The sequence below is a fragment of the Schistocerca cancellata genome, chromosome 3, assembly GCF_023864275.1.
Source record: "Schistocerca cancellata isolate TAMUIC-IGC-003103 chromosome 3, iqSchCanc2.1, whole genome shotgun sequence".
NCBI classification, from domain to species: Eukaryota; Metazoa; Arthropoda; class Insecta; order Orthoptera; family Acrididae; genus Schistocerca; species Schistocerca cancellata.
Genome location: NC_064628.1, coordinates 864120359 through 864138085, shown reverse-complemented (window position 1 = coordinate 864138085; position 17727 = coordinate 864120359). Strand labels below are relative to the sequence as shown.

The 17727-nt window shown below is 40.7% G+C and overlaps 1 protein-coding gene across 1 annotated transcript in view; it reads right to left on the bottom strand.

The window, feature by feature from the left end:
* The window catches only part of LOC126175920 (serine/threonine-protein kinase SMG1), a 383335-nt gene that overhangs the window by 92620 nt on the left and 272988 nt on the right, over positions 1 to 17727 (bottom strand). The window contains exons 36-37 of the mRNA XM_049922990.1: positions 5133 to 5286; positions 3802 to 3921 (exon numbers count right to left, since the gene is read on the bottom strand). Coding sequence (XP_049778947.1) covers positions 3802 to 3921; positions 5133 to 5286 — 274 coding nt within the window. The remainder of the gene's footprint in view (positions 1 to 3801; positions 3922 to 5132; positions 5287 to 17727) is intronic.

Below are 17727 nucleotides of genomic sequence, written 5' to 3'. Positions count from 1 at the left end.
TGCAACAGCAGAACGCAATCTGTAAGTTGCACAGATGTAAGTCAGAAAGGGTTCCTTAAACAAATGCCTGCTCAAATGCCTGCTTCCTCTCAATGTGATTTTCGTAAATGAAATTATAATATATTAACAGAGCAAGAAAACATTTTTATAATGGGCCATCAATGAGCTTGCAATAAGCAGGGGGCAGTTTTCCAGGTAACCACATCCATAGGCAAGCAATTGGACTAACACACCTCCCAGGATTACGAGAACAAAATGCATTCTGTAACTCACATGTTGTTCTAGTTTAATGGTATGTACTGCTCTTACACTGTAGACACAGATCAGCCACATGAAATATGTAACAAAGCCTTGTTGTCAGATGACATCAAATAGAAAACAAAACTTGCAAGTTGTAATGTGTAACAGAAGTTATGATAACAATCGGAGATGGTGTTTGATGTCGTCATGCAATATACCAGAACAAGTTTATCCAGTGTCTTTTTCTCACAAGTTTACACAGTTCATGTCAGAATATATTAGTCAAATATAAAGTTAAGGAAAAATTGCAGTGATCTGTGATGCATGGGATGTGACATACTAGCGGAAGAAAAACCCTCATAAACCTCTTGAGAGAGTAACTGTGATGTATGACATTAAATTTCTGTAAATGACACTTATTACATCCCACAGCTGAGGTTGCTAACCAAAACTAGTTGACCGGTGCTCATCCCACAGATATCTGGCTCAAATCCTTGTAATGGAAGAAAAGTGTCATCACCAGCAAAGAGAAGATGGGCTATGGCATACAGATCCATATTATTAGATATTTTGCCAATGTTGCATTTTTAATTCCAAACCTATTTGCACTTTTATGGCCTGAGGATATGTGACTGTCAATGGGGATGTGCAGCACCTTAAGCTCTCCCTTCTTTGCATTCTATACTCTATAGTAACAAGACAACCCCAAATTCTACTAACTTACACTACACTAGCTCTCTCCATGGTCATCCATGCAACACAGATATACACAGGTCGGCGAACCGGTTGATGCAAAAAGACAGTTTAATTGGATTATTTCCTTCGTATCATGATCATTTAAATGCGACTGAGAATGTATGGGTCTAGGTGAAAAGTAATGTGACAAAACAACAAGAAGTTTACACTTGGTGAGGCTGAAATGCCGACAAAAAGAAGCCATTGTAAATGTTACATCACAGGACTGGTCTCAAGTTGTCAGTCACACCAAGAAGGTAGTTGAGAAGGCATGGATTCATGAAGAACTAACTAGTTTTGAGTAATACTTAACTTCTCTCATTGCCATGTTAAAAATCTACTTCTTTTGCCAAAACAGTATAGTTTACAAATATTCTCTTGCCAGCTTTCTAATGTCATCGGAATTGTGACAGAATCCTGAAACAGTGTATTATTAAACTAGCAACTGAGGGCAAGACAGGTCAACAGTTTATGAAAAAGCTTAGTCTCAGTATTTAAAAAAAAAAAAATTATAACTTCTTCACTTATGTCGTTGCAAAATCCACAGAAATTCTCATTTCAACAGCTAACAACGGCCCTCAAAAATTACATTATTTCATTGGGGGGGGGGGGGGGGGGGGGGGGGGGATTGCAGTCGCTGGAATACTGTGGTAGACATGGAAGTTTCGCATATTAATCGTAAGACAAAATACTCTCCTCATGGTTTGTTATCATTTGCCAAAATCTTGTTTCGATATCTCAAACTGTTCATACAACATGAAGCATTTATGAATATTTCATTCTGGCTTTTTCAGTGGTGCGCTTGATTGTGACGAAGAGCTTTACACACATTCCATTTTCTTAAGAGTGTAGACAGACAGTAATACCTTCCAAGTTTAAAGGATCAACACATGACCTAACATGCACCACATGCAAATTCGTAGACACACCTATTTTTCACAGCAAACTAAAAATTTCTTGCTGCAGTTTACCTAATAACAAAATATCACAGTAACTATGACCATTAACAAAATGATAGGAGTTTTCATCATGACATTGAGAAACAAAACTATAAGATTTGCAGGAATCAGTTTTTTACCAACTAATTTCTCAAAATCATTAGAGAAAAATAGCAGTTCGGCAGGGTTGCATGCCTTGATGTTCACACATTCAAGTGAACTTGCCTGGTTCCATGTCAAGTAGGCTTGGCATTACTGTCACCAGCTGGCACTCTCACAAGCTCGTAACTAAGCTCCCTCCACTTGCTCCGTACTGAACTGTCAAAAGTCACAACTTATTTTAAACATACTATAGGTGCGTATGAACAATTTTTTCCAATCAGTCAATTTTACTTGACTAACAGTGAGCATCGAGCTCTGCAAAGCAGACGTGACTGAGTGTTTGCCTGTTTAGCTGGGTGGTAACACGCTTGCCTACCATACAGCGGGCCCAGGTTCGATTCCCGGCCCGGTTAGGGGTTTTCTCCACCCGTGGACTAGGTGGTGTGTTGTCGTCATCGTCCTTTCATTATCTTCACTGGCATGCAATTTGCCCAATGTGGTGTCGACTGAACTAAGACTTGTACCCAATGGCAGAACATCCCCGGTTGGGACCTCGCAGCCAACAGTGCAATCATTTCTTTTTCTGTAACTGTGGGTTCACTTGACTCAGTTATTAATAATCTTCAAGTAAGTGGAAAGTGTTACACCATTCGCCAACACGGAAGTTCTGGCTGTAGAGAAGCACTATCACACGCGCTTGTTCAGAGAAGCTGTAGAAATACAAAAACACGTGAACAGTTTGAACAAGAAAGAGGAAAGCCTTAAGGTAAACGGATCCTGGCTTCCCGCACTGCAGCGAACGACTGTTGCAGGTAGCAAGAGGAGAACCGCACCGGAAACTACCGCGGAGAAGCCCTCAGACGTTGGCACACCAGGTACATATAGTCTGCGGCCACGAGCTCGGCTCCAGTTCACCACCGGCAATGGAGGGTGAAGCTTTGTCAATGCCAGCCATTCGTGCTGGCTGAACGTCAGAAAAATCATTAGACGAACGTCGGTCGAAGAACCCGAGACAGAAGCCAATGGGCTGTTTGTCGTTTTGCAAAAAAGTTACAAAAGTCTGTTGTGTGCTTCATAATTTTGTGATACTACCACAAGCCTACATCATACGCATCATCACACCAGTGTTTGTTCTGTAGCAATGTTGGTACTTTACTGGCAAATATGGAAGGAAGCTTCAGAACAAGCCACAAGACTTCGGAACGTTACTCACTCTCAGTCAGATTGGAAATCTGTCCAGGTGAGTATGTACACTGTCATTTCATTTGCACAAAAATAGCTTAATCTAGCTGCAACTGCAATTGCTTTTTGCACTCTACATCATTTAATACAATCATTTCTATTTGGTCAAAGCAAATTATCTTCACGAACATAATTATATTTCACCCCAATTTTCATTAGAGAATATTTGGATTAAAATTAATTAACTCTGAAAGGGATGATCAAGTGAAACAAATTTTTGTAAAAATAAAAAGTATCACTCGAAACTGTGTTTACTTTCTTGGTGGTAACCAGTTTCAGTTATTTAAACCAACATCACATCAAATTCAATAAGGAGCCAGAGTAGGGGAATCAAGGGGGAAGCAGACAGGGACGGGCACCATGTGATAGTAAAAGCAACCACTGAGTTTTGTTCTTCACTGAATTGGTTCCAATTATGGTTCATAAACAAGCTTGCTTTTATCACCAGTACAATTAAATCAACTTTGAGTGACACTTTTTATTAAGAAGTAAAACTGCAGAAGTTCCAGATGGATGCCAAAAACTAATAATGTTTGTAACTTACCTCAACTCCAGTTACACCAAGAGCTGTACGAATATTTGAAGTCATACGGAATGGTACATTTTCAGGCACTCTTAATGTTTTCCCTTTTTCAAAACAAACATTGTAATCAATGTGCACCACCTACAATTAAGAAAAAATTAAAAGGAAATATTCTTTTACCATCTTAATGCTGTAAATCATACAAAAATTTACTCTGTGATAAAAATTTTAACGTTCTGGAAGACTGCTGTCTCTACTCTCAAACTGAAGGAAATATGTGGGGGTTATTTACTACTTCGTAGTTTGTGTCTTCGACAACTGGGATTTTGTAAATTTGCTGATTACAATGATACATTTATTTCAAATTACAGATAACATACCAAGTATTATATAACATGCAATATTATTCCAAGTACACCTTTTTTTAAGAGGGTGAGAAGCAGATAGTGTGTCTTCATGTGGAGGATATCTTTTTCCTGCCAATTGGTAAGGGAAACAAGAGTTACAGCATGTAGTGTGGGACAGAAACATAAAGCATACTGCCAATACTGCAAAGCAGTTTCCAGTCTCCGTACACAGAATGCAACACACACACGCACGCATTTTATCTGCATGCCAACCTACTGAAGTTATGCTTTTGCCAGCCTTCCAACAAGTTTCACAGCCAACAACTTACAACAAATAATTCAACATATAACAGGGCCCACAATTTATTTTGCCATCCTCATATTTACAAAGCATCAGAAAATCTGAACACATCATGAGTACAAAAACCAAAGACCCAAACAAGGGTATTAATTATTTTCCAGAACCAACAACTTCAATTGAGAAGCTTCTTTCAGTTTAGTAACTGACCTGAAGCAACTCACACAAAAATATAAAACAATGTACTGTAATCTTTGGATAATCAAAAATTAAAATAAATGGATAATTTGACCATTGAACTACTGGCACTTAAAGAGAGCTGGCAGTATTGGCAGTTCACTGATTGCTTTCAGTATTGGTACAAACTGATTTTACAATGTTTTTTATAGCAAAATGTCATCTAGTCTCAACAATATGAAAGTAAATATCCAAACTGCTGCTGTACAGTAATGAAACCAAAAATTATTTTCATGAAAACTATTACAACACTAATGAGCATGGCAGAAAACAACATAGGGGAACCACAAGTCTTTATTCCTGTTTGATATCTCAACTATTTGTTGAAACGTTATTTTTAAATAAAAATTTGGGATAACTGTAATATTTACTTTTAATAACAAAGTAACACACACGCAAAAGTGTGTTTTAGTGATATTTCAACATTTCACATATTTTACTTTCTTGTTATCATAATGTAACACACAAACCTCTCCAGTAGAAAGATCAACAAGGACATTGTCGAGATGTCTATCTCCTAGTCCTATTATGTATCCAATAACTGACATCACTGCAACAGAGTATGAATAAGTGCGAGTAGTCTGCCACCAAGCACCAGCGTTAAGACTATTGCACCACAGCTCTCTGAAAATGAAATAAATAAATAATTAAATAAATAAATAAATCACCCAAGCAGCGTAATCAGCGATTAACAAGCTATGAACATACTACAATGAAATTTCTACAAATAAGTTACACTATCAAATTTAAAACTAATTGTACAAATACTGACAGGAGTAAACATAGCCCCTCTGAGTAATGTTGTGATGCTGAGTGGTAGACAACCACATAAAAATAAAAAATAAATAAATAAATAAATAAATAAAATAAATAAAAAATAAAAAATTCAGTAAAATTATTTGTATTTCACCAATGAATTCCCAGTATCATATTAAAATTAAGTTTGCAGTTTTGCAACATCAAACTCACAAATCTGTTCTCAGCAACCAGATCATACACTTACTTTTTCACCCTAGCACTTCACAGTGCAACAACATATGTGAAGAGGAAAAAAATCTCTTAATTTGCTTTGGCATTGTTTATTGATACAAGCAATCTGGGGAGGGTAAAACATCAGAACAGAATCAAGAATTTTTATGAAGTAGTCCTATTTGGGTCAAGGCTGTACGGTAAAGTTGAAGGTGTGACCAAACATATCCTAGATTTTACAACTTCACTACAAGTTAAAACATGACAGTCATACTTCTCAAAAAGATAATATTCTATGAAATTAAATTTATGATTGTATTATGTAAGGTGGAGAAAAATGTTAAAATGAAGATTTAAACCAAGTGTCAACAGATGTGGATGGATGGCGGATAGCAGCAATGGACAGAATACAGTGGAGGAGGAAACTTGTAGAAGCGTGCGGTCCACTGGGCCTGATCACGTAGTACTAGTAGTAGTAGTAGTAGTAGTAGGAGGAGGAGGAGGAGGAGGAGGAGGAAAACGACCCGATTGTAAGGTCTAAGCAGGGCAGAGAACATCAAATTGAGCAAAATTTTCCAGACAACCATAGGTCAAAATTCGACTGTTGTGGAGCTATGACCACAAAACATCACTCAATAAGCAACAATTGTGCAGAACTGCAAGCATTTGAACTTATACCTGTTATACTAAAGAATGGAGTTTGTTTTATTTATTGAGCCTTTCGTCAAATACAGAGGTCTCTCTCCAACATAAAAATGCACTCTGAAATTATTACCATGAGTATTACACACATACTCCACACACTCTCTTAAAGATGTCCTTCCAGATACTTCGATCCTGAGTGTTTTTTTTTTCTGCACCAAATCTTCTCACTGTAAGCTGCACATTTTGGAGCCAAGTAGACACTGTTCTTCTTCTTCTTCTTCTTCTTCAGTAAATTTCCCACTCCAATTTTCAGTTTTTGTATTATGTAATTTTCTTTGCTCCAACACACTGCATATGAATCGTGAATTTGCAAAACGACTTAAGTCCACATTTTCATTGTTTTGAGTTATGGGTACAGCAACGTTCCAACACCCAACACGCATCACTTAATACCAAAGAGAACTTCCCAACTTCTGTACATTATTTACAGTAACAGAACATTCCTGTTTATCGGCAAAACAGCCTTAGTCCAGGACTTAAGTTGTTCTGCTCATCAGGTAATAATAATTGTTAACAGATTCATGTATAGCTTTAAGTTGGTAAAAGGTCTATTACTTTTGTTGGTGTGATAGACCTGCAATACATTAGTTGAAAACAAAAATGGCGTCTACCAGCAGTTCTTTATGTATCGGTGTTGTTGAAAATAAATAAAATAATGACCAAAAATGGAAGAAAGAAAGGAATGAAAAGTGCTGCAGAATACAAGAGCTACAATAAAGTGTGCTATGGTTAAAGGTTGGGAGCGCATAAATCATATAGGGAAGTTAGTTTCAGCTAGACAAACAAGACCTGCTTGCAGGTATGCAATTTGGATTTAATTTTGCTTCACAATATTCTTGTACACATCAGTTAGCTAACTGAGACTGGTAATTACTAGCAATGCAGACTCTTGATTATAAAAAATTGGCATATATTTCAGATGCAGGACACAATGTCTCAATTTGATTTCCGAAAATGCATTGTTAGAAGTAATTAATTACATGAAAGATTTAGACACTAAGAATAAACAAGATATGTTCTTACAGGGACAAACTGAAAGTATTGCCATAAAAAGGTGAAGAGGAAGGAAAGACGAGTCTGGTACTAGGGCAGCTAAATTCAAGTATTATGTTAAAGATTCAGACAAGCAGATAGAGGTGTGTAAGAAAGACTTCCTCAATGTTTATTGTGATACCGTATCCAGGATGAAGAGACTGTGTAAGCTGCTGCTTCGTGGCATGTCTCCTAAAGGCCAACGTGGAAAACACAAACCAGGGAATGCGAAAGAGGCTGATATACTTGCTTCAATTCATGCCCATATTGCATCATTTCCAACTAAATAAACCCACTATGGAAACACAGATGTTTTCTACTTAAACAGTGAACTACCTGTGAAAACTATGCATGAAATGTTTCTTGTCCAATATCCTGATAGTAATGTGTCTTACCACTATTATCACAGATATTTCAATAATCATTTCCATTTGAAATTTGGTAGACCCAGTGTAGACACAGGAACTGAGGAGGAACTGAACGTTAAAGTGAACTGAATGTTAAAGTGAAAAACGGTGCACTTAATGATTATGCTAAACATGTAATGGCAGCACAACTCCTAGTTCACAAACATCGCAGAAAAAAGCTCTACAAAACACTAAAAGATGCAACCATGTTCTGTACTGAGAGAGAGGATTTTCTTACTTGAACATTTGACTACATGCAAAATGTATGCTTGCCTAAGATACCAGTTCACGACATGTATTATCATCATTAACTGACTATTCCAGTTCTCTCTGTGCATAACACGAAAACTAATTCAGTATCCTTCTACAGCTACCATGAGGGGCAAGCTAAGGAAAGTCCAAATGAGGTATACAGTTTTCTCCTCCATTATTTTAATACTGACATCTCATCTAGTGTTAACTCTGGTTGCTTTGTGACTGCTGTTAAGGCCAGAACAAGAACAACACTCTCATCAGGTTTTTAATGGCTATATGCACTCAAGAGGCGTTTTTTGAATATCGGACCTCTTTTCCCTATCAGAGGACACTCCTTCCTGTAAAATAATAGGAACTTCACAGTAGTGAAAAGACGACTGAGGTATGTGGACAGACTGTACACAACAAAGGATGTGTGAATACATAGTCAGCTCTAGCGCTAATGGAAATTTTACAGTTACAATCGTTGAAAGTGAAGATGTTTATGATTACAACAGCTGGTGGCTGCATTATCACATTAGAAATTGCAATGCTGTAGAGATGTCTGTTAGGATGTTCCTAGAGATAAAAAGGTATCTTTTAGTGTTTCAACTTTTTTGGAATTCTGCTTTTCTGCAGAACAGATCGGAATAGTTGTGGCAAAACCATGAATAGGAGGAATAATTCAACATTCTTTCTTCCTTGGGCCAATATATCCACATGCCCCAGAACTATCACATAGACATGCTTATTCAAATGGTGTATGTCCAATCAATGAAAATAAAATTAAAAAAAAATGGCTCTGAGCACTATGGGACTCAACTGCTGTGGTCATAAGTCCCCTAGAACTTAGAACTACTTAAACCTAACTAACCTAAGGACAGCACACAACACCCAGCCGCCACGAGGCAGAGAAAATCCCTGACCCCGCCGGGAATCGAACCCGGGAACCCGGGCGTGGGAAGCGAGAACGCTACCGCACGACCACGAGATGCGGGCAATAAAATTAAAGATATACACAAAATGCTCAAGTACATTCCTGACTGTAATGAATCCGAAGCATTTTATGAGAAAATTGCAGCTTGGGAAACAAAGACAAATGAGTAAAATTGCAATTTCGTTTTGGAAATTTTGTCCTGTATGTTTATTTCCCTGGATGATTTACTGTTCTATATATTCTGAATGTGTTTTCAATAAAGAAAATACATTATTATGTGTTTACATGACAATTTTATTACATAAGAAGCAAAACTGAAGTTAATTTTAAAAATGACTTAAGTGATTATCTTTTTAACCAACATTTGACCATGAAGGATGTACAGCATCATGTTTTTGTAATGACAGTCTCATGCAGTTTCAATGTACGTAACATACAATGCAGTAATTTAGTGCAATATTCACTTCAGTAAGATAATAGACAGTTTTTTGTTGTTTCTGAAAATGTATTTCTAGAGACATAGGTCGTTTTGCAAATTCACGATTCATATGCATTCTCCTACTTCCATTATCTTCACCACTTCAGTATCTCTTACATGGTCTTCCCTTGAAATTCTTGCTGATCTTCTCCAGAAATCTTTTGACATGTCTTCTTTGCAGTAAGTAGCAGTCTATCTTTTCCTACATTGTTTTTCTAACACATCCAGGTTGTTTATACGAGGAGGAGTTGGAAAATAATTTTCCCCTGTCAACTGTGGGCAGAGTTGTGTGATATGTATGAAAGACGACACGCCAGGTGAACACACACATGCAAGACACTGATATACCATTGGGTAGAGGTCGACCGTGATGAAGCAGATGGCACTGTCACAGTGCCTGCGCTAAGCGGGGGCCAGCCACCCAGTGTTGGCCCGGAGCTATGGAGAGAAGGTGGGTTTTGGAGTCTTAGTCACAGGTGGAAGTGAGAGCTGTTACCCGCTATGAATGGGCATATGGAGTATCAGGCACAGAAGTTCATAACCGCCTTGTTGAGGTGCATGGGTCAGCAATTCAGTGATGGACATCAGCAAGTGCAGGACATACCGAGACCTCGATGGACGTGCACAGCCACTACAGATGCAAATGTCACGAAGGTGGCTGACTACGATTAAAGCGAACCGGCGTATCACCATCGATGGAGTAGTGGCAGAACTTGGAATCGGGCATGAGCCATCTCACAAGATCATCCACGACATTCTTCGATACAGGAAGGTGTCAGCAAGTTGGGTGCCCCACCAACTGACCCTGACACACATGGAACAATGCATGGAATTCAGCCTGGAACAGCTCGTGTGTTACCATGAATCTGGCAATGACCTTCTGTTTTGGATTGTGACAGGGGATGAAATGTGGATCCACCATAACACGCCCAAATCGAAGGCAGCATCCATGGTGTGGAAACATCCGTCATCACCTGCCTGAAAGAAGTTCAAAAGCGCTCCATCTGCAAGTGAAGTGCTACTCACCATTTTCTGGGATGCCAAATGAGTTTTGATGCTGGGCTTTCTGGAGGATGCAACCATCAGTGCTGCATGGTACAGTGCCACTCTGTCGAAATTGAAAGAGGTGATTCGGAAAAAGCAGCCTGTCCTTCTCAGATCTGGTGTTCGCGTTCTGCCGTTGGATAACAATGCGAGAACACACACGGTGACTGCAACGCAAAACCATGTTGCAGCTCTTGGTTGGGAGTGCTTATACCATCCGCCTTACAGTCCGGATCTCACACCAAGTGACTTCCATCTGTTTCCTGCTTTGAAGAAGACTCTCGGCGGAAGACACTTTGGCAGCAGTGCTGACGTCAAACAAGCCGTTCAACGCTTCTTCCGTATGCAACGCCCTGATTTTTTCCTGAAAAGCTTTTTGAAGCTTACAAAGTGTTATGACAAATGTCTCAATGTACTCGGAAATTATGTAGAAAATTAAGATATGTCTGATCTTTAATGTATGTCTCTCTCTCTCTCTCTCTCTCTCTCTCTCTCTTTCTCTCCCCCCCCCCCCCCCTTCCCACACACAACTCTGACCGCAGTCGACAGGGGAAACTTATTTTCCAACTCCCCCTCACACATGCCATAGAAGACTATACTCTCAAATATCAACTTGAAAGTGTGTCTTTTTGTTATATTCATCACATCCCTTTCTCCAAAAGACTAAACTGAGCCTCCCAATGAGCCTGTTATTACTACCAATTCTTTTAATAGTTTCTAAATTTAATTTTCCCTTGTTTTCTAAAATGGACCCCAGATAGCAAAAAACTGTCCCTCCCTCTATGTACAGTTCATCCATATCATTAGCAACATATTCCATTTTTATAATTAATCTGCAAATCACAGTTTTTTTATTCCATTTGCATCCCCCATGTTGTGCTATGATGACTTTGTCGTCATCAAATAGTAAATGGTACATACCTATTCCATCTGTAATCTATAAATCCGTTCTTTTACATTTACAAAACCACGTCTTGACAGTAACATCAGAGACAGACTTGTAACTGGCCTTTGCCTGTTGCAAATTTCTGCGAAACTATAAAATCAGGCATATATTGTCTTTATACATTTCTTGTTTTATTTTAGCTAAGGAATCCTCTATGTCTGCCTGTACTGTCCTCTATGTCTGTCTGTAATACCTTCCAAAGCAGTTTCCTTGAAATAGTATCATATGTCTTTTCTAAATCTATGAAAGCTAGTCCACTGCTTTTCGATTTTTCTCTATATTTTTCCAAAATCTGTCATATAGCGAAAGTATTGTCTATGCATAATCAACCAGCTGTCAAATCACATTGTTATTCTTGAATCCTACAACTAGTTTCCACTCTGATTTTTTTTATTACTTCCCTAAAATTCTGATTAATGAGTTTATAACAAATTCCTCAGAGTTTGAACAAAATTTGTGATCTATCATACATACGGTAGCTTCATTTCCTAAGGTATTACGTCTTGGTGTAATATTTTGTTTAATAACTGCATTGTTAGTTTAAAAACTTTATTACTACCACATTTATGAAGCTCCAGAGTGATTCCACCTAGTCCAGCTGATTTTTCTTTGTTTCCTGTCCTTGATACATCAAGCAGTTCACTTTCATAAATTTGAAGCTCATCACCCTTGTGTTCACTTTCTTCTACTATTCATTCCTTCATATTGTCTTCTCTGTCCTATCTAAAGAATCCAGTTACTAATTAATGGTTTCAGCTGAACAATCTAAGCTACGCAATATTTAAATCACTATCCACATCTGGGTTTATTAGACACGAATTTTCTGTGATGTTACCTGCGTAAGGCTTGATCATTAAACCAACTACAGTGAAAGTACTGTAACGTCCCTAATTTGTTAAGATAATACACTGCACTGCAGTAAGACAGTTGACCTGTGGTACAGTGTGGTCCAATGTTGTTAATAATGACAGGCCACATATTTTAATGTTTGCTTAAGTCCAAAGAGTACAAATGAACTTTTGTTCTAAAGAGTAAAAGTGCAACCATCATGTATTTCATTAGCCATTCTGTAAATTTAGAGATAAGAGGGAAAGATAAATATTTCTCCCAGAATATTTTCAACACAAACACAAGATGTTGCACATCATTTTGATGTGTAATTTGATATTGTAACTGGCAGTATTAAGTTGTTATTACTTTCTAGTACATAATACAACTGCCACTTAACAGTATTAGCTGAATCTGATTATTACCTGTTTCAGTAAATTCCGAATCAACGAGTATTCTGAAAGTGGTAAAGTTGTGAGTTTACTTAAGTAATATACAGGGTGGAGAAAAATTGTGCCACAAAATTTTAGTACTGGATAACTGATGCCAGTAGGAACCAAAATTACTAAAGTTGTGTAGGTTGACAATGCTCAATGTTTAAACTATGGAAACTTGGCACAACGCACTCCGATTGGCAACAGGATTGCCCTGTTGCCGGATGCTCTGGACAATGCATGACTGCGAATGCTTTGCGTATCACATTGGGGCAGTAATGGGGCAAGGGACATTTGTATTTGTGAACCAACAACCACAGCACTGTCTGTCAACTGACGAACAGCAACAGGGTCATTCTACATCCAATCGGAGCACGTGGTGCCAAGTTTTTGTAGATTACAAATCTATGGTCCTTTGTCAACCTACACAACATTAGTAATTTTGGTTCCTACTGGCATCAGCTATCCAGGGTTAAAATTTCATGGCAATTTTTCTCCACCCTGTATACACAGTACGTGTGTGCGCACGCACGCGCAGACTGCAGTTTAAACATGGCAGATGTTCATAAAATGCCAAAGTAGGGCAGTATATGCTCGCTCGATTGGCAACACTTATTTCTGCCTGCACACTACTCCCCTCAAAAGCACTCAACATAGTTCACAGCTAAGCTGGTGTCATTGTGTTCTCTGCAATGTTCCATGGTTCTGTGTTTGAACAACAGTGAAACATGGATGGTAATCTCTTCCAGGGGGTGAAGAATCCTATGTTACAACAGCAACTAATGCATGAATAAAAGACAGCAATCGCAATTCAGTCCAATTCTCAAACTATCGCTCGTTTTGCAGTCTAGTGACATCTGTTGGTACTATCTTCCCAACGGGTCTTTCCGCTGTAATTTACTCTTGCGATAACAACTTCATAACAATTTTAGACATTTAATTCCAGACTAATTTTCTTTATCTTTTCATCTAAACGTCATCATCTTGCTCTAACTGTGATTAAAAGCTGATAACGTTTTTTCCCAGTATTCTAATACACAAACAGCAACAGCATTTCTTATTCACAATCCACTTGGTAAACTATTAGAGTTTCTCATAAATAAAATATAGATTTGATTTCAGAATAAAGTAATGGGTTTTGAACCACAAAATTTTCACCTTTGAATGTTATCTTAACTTCAAAAGCAGCATAAATGTGTACATATTAACCGTACATGTATGAGAACTTTTCCAGTGAAACAGTTCATATACAACAAATGTCTTTAAGTTGATAGAATTTAATGTTATTTCCTCCAGTATTTCACAAAATTGTCAATTTTTAGGCATAGCATTAGACTCTTGTATCGTTAATTCACAGTTTCTCAAGTATCCCTTGCATTAGTGCTGTGAGTCAAATGTACTGAAATTGTCAGAGCAAGATCAATATTTTAACAAGCACTTCAGCATGTCAGGAAATCTCGAGTCTATTCAAACCCAAACACTGTTTGCCTAGCCTTACCTTAAGGGCTGTTCAAAATAAACTTGTAGGAAACCTCAATATTCAATGCTTCATTCGTAAATGTTAGACGAATCCTATATTAAACAATGTGCCTTATCCCTCCAGTTACCCACCACCTCCCAAAGTCCCACCATCCAGCCACAGATGAGCATTCCCTTCGTGACTCAGTACCACCCAGGACTGGAGCAACTGAATCACTTTGTCCACCAGGGTTTCGACTATCTCTCATCATGCAATGAAAGGAGGAATGTCCTATGCACTAACCTTACCATCCCTCCCACAGAAGTATTATGCTGCCCACCAAACCCACAGAACATCCTTGTCCATCCCCACACAACTCCTGCTCCCTACCCATGGATTCATGGCTCATATCCCTGTAATATGAACTAGATGCCAGACCTGTCCCATACATCCTTCCACCACCACCACCTACTCCAGTCTGGTCACAAGCATAACCTATCCCATCAAAGGCAGGGCCATTTTAGGGCGCGCAACTTCAATGGTCATTAGCGCCCTGACTACGTTAAGAATGCACCGCGAGGCACAAGTTTAAAACAACAACTAAAAGGGAAAACACGATAAAAGACAGACTGACAGGCATAGGATTAAAAAACAGCATCATCAAATGTCCTTAGAGAGGTTTGTCAAATTGATAAAACGAAGAACACGAGCAGCTGCTCGTGGGTCATCCGCTAAAATGGCATCGAAAGTACATGGCAGGTTAAGATCTAGACGCAGTGTGTTAAAATCCGGACAGAACATTAAAATGTGGCGGACCGTCAGCAATTGCCCACATGGGCAGAACGGCGCCGGCGCAGCCGTCAGCAGATGGCGATGGCTGAACTGGCAGTGTCCAATTCTTAACCGGGCCAAAACTACCTCCTCCCGCCGAGAAGGGCGTGAGGACGACGTCCAAGCCACGGGAAGAGGTTTCAAGGCCCGAAGCTTGTTGTCTGTAAGTGCAGCCCAATCGGCATGCCACAGCGATAAAACGCGCCGACAAATAACCCTGCTAAAATCTGATGAAGGGACACAACAAGAAGCTGTCCGAGGCTGGAGGACCGCAGCCTTGGCCGCGGCATCTGCAGCTTCGTTCCCAGGGATACCGACATGGCCAGGGACCCACATAAAGCTAACCAGAGAACCGACGTCCACCAGCTGCCGAAGAGAGTGTTGGATCCGGTGCACGAAAGGGTGAACCGGATATGGATCACTGAGGCTCTGGATGGCGCTCAGGGAATCGGAGCAGATGACATAAGCAGAATGTCGATGGCGGCAGATGTAAAGAACAGCCTGGTAGAGGGCAAAGAGCTCAGCTGTGAAGACCGAACAATGCCCATGGAGCCGGTATTTGAAACTTTGTGCCCCGACAATAAAAGAACACCCGACCCCGTCATTGGTCTTAGAGCCATCTGTATAAATGAAGGTCATATTGATGAACTTCGAACGAAGTTCCACAAAATGGGAGTGGTAGACCGAACCGGGGGTAACCTCTTTCGGGAGCGAGCTGAGGTCAAGGTGAACGCGAACCTGAGCCTGGAGCCAAGGTGGCGTGTGGCTCTCGCCCACTCAAAAGGTTGCAGGGAGTGAAAAATTAAGGTGTTGAAGGAGGCGACGAAAGCGAACTCCAGGGGGTAGCAGGGCAGAGACAACCCGTATTGACGGTCGAGAGAGTCATCAAAAAAGGAACGATAAGACGGGTGGTCGGGCATTGACAGTAGCCGACAGGCATACCGACAAAGCAGTATATCGCGCCGGTAGTTGAGTGGCAATTCGCCAGCGTCAGCATGAAGACTCTCTACGGGACTAGTATAAAACGCTCCTATCGCAAGTCGTAAACCCCGATGTTGTATGGAGTTGAGGCAGCGTAAGATGGATGGACGTGCAGAGGAGTATACTAAGCTCCCATAATCCAGCTTGGAGCGGACGATCGACCGATATAGATGAAGTAGGACGGTGCGATCCGCTCCCCACGACATACCACTGAGAACACGGAGGACATTTAAAGAACGAGTACAACGGGCAGCCAAATATGACACATGTGGAGACCAGCTAAGTTTCCTGTCAAATGTAAGACCTAAAAATTTGGTTGTCTCCACGATTGGGAGAGCAACGGGACCGAGTCGTAAGGACGGTGGGAGAAACTCTTTGTAGCGCCAGAAGTTAATACAGACCGTCTTCTCGGCAGAAAAACGGAAGCCACTGGCGACACTCCAGGAGTAAAGACGGTCAAGAGAACGCTGAAGACAGCGCTCCAGGACACGTGTACACTGCGCGCTGCAATAGATGGTAAAATCGTCCACGAAAAGGGAGCCTGATACATCAGTTGGGAGGCAATCCATTATTGGATTGATCGCGATGGCGAAGAGAGCGACGCTCAAAACTGAGCCCTGTGGCACCCCATTCTCCTGGCGAAAGGCGTCGGACAGGACAGAACCCACACGTACCCTGAACTGTCGATCCATTAAAAAGGAACGAATAAAAAGAGGGAGGCAACCGCGAAGGCCCCATGTATGCATGGTGCGAAGAATGCCCGCCCTCCAACAGATGTCGTAAGCCTTCTCCAAATCAAAGAACACAGCCACGGTCGGGCGCTTCCGCAAGAAGTTATTCATAATGAAGGTCGACAAGGTAACCAGATAGTCAACAGCAGAGCGGCGCCTACGAAATCCACATTGTACATTGGTAAGTAGGCGTCGAGACTCGAGCAGCCAAACCGATCGAGAGTTATCCATTCGCTCCATAACTTTACAGACACAGCTGGTAAGCGAGAGAGGTCGATAACTGGAAGGCAAGTGCTTGTCCTTCCCCGGCTTAGGAATCGGGACAACAATAGACTCGCGCCAGCATGCGGGAACATGTCCCTCAATCCAGATGCGATTGTATGTACGAAGAAGAAAACCTTTACCCGCAGGAGAAAGGTTCTTCAGCATCTGAATATGAATAGAATCAGGCCCTGGAGCGGAGGACCGTGATCGGCCAAGTGCGTTTTCGAGTTCCCGCATGGTGAATGGGGCATTATAACTTTCACGATTCGAGGAGCGGAAGTTAGGTGGCCTAGCCTCCTCTGCCTGTTTGCGGTGGAGGAAGGCAGGGTGGTAATGAGCGGAGCTCGAAACCTCTGCGAAAAAGTGGCCGAAGGCATTGGAGACATCCTCAGGGGCCACAAGGACGTCATTCGCGACCGTCAAGCCAGAAACTGGTGAGTGGCCCTTAGTGCCAGACAGCCGGCGCAGGCTACCCCAGACAACAGAAGAAGGAGTAAAACTGTTGAAGGTGCTTGTGAAAGCAGCCCAGCTGGCTTTCTTGCTTTCTTTAATAATACGACGACACTGAGCACGTAATCGTTTATAATTGATACAATTCTCCACTGTAGGGTGGCGTTTAAAGGTGCGTAAAGCACGTCGACGAGCGCGTAAAGCGTCTCTACATGCTGCGGTCCACCAGGGGACCGGTACGCGACGTGGAGAACAAGTAGGGTGAGGGATGGAATATTCAGCAGCAGCGAGAATGACGTCCGTGAGGTGTGCAACCTGACGATCGCAGCTTGTGA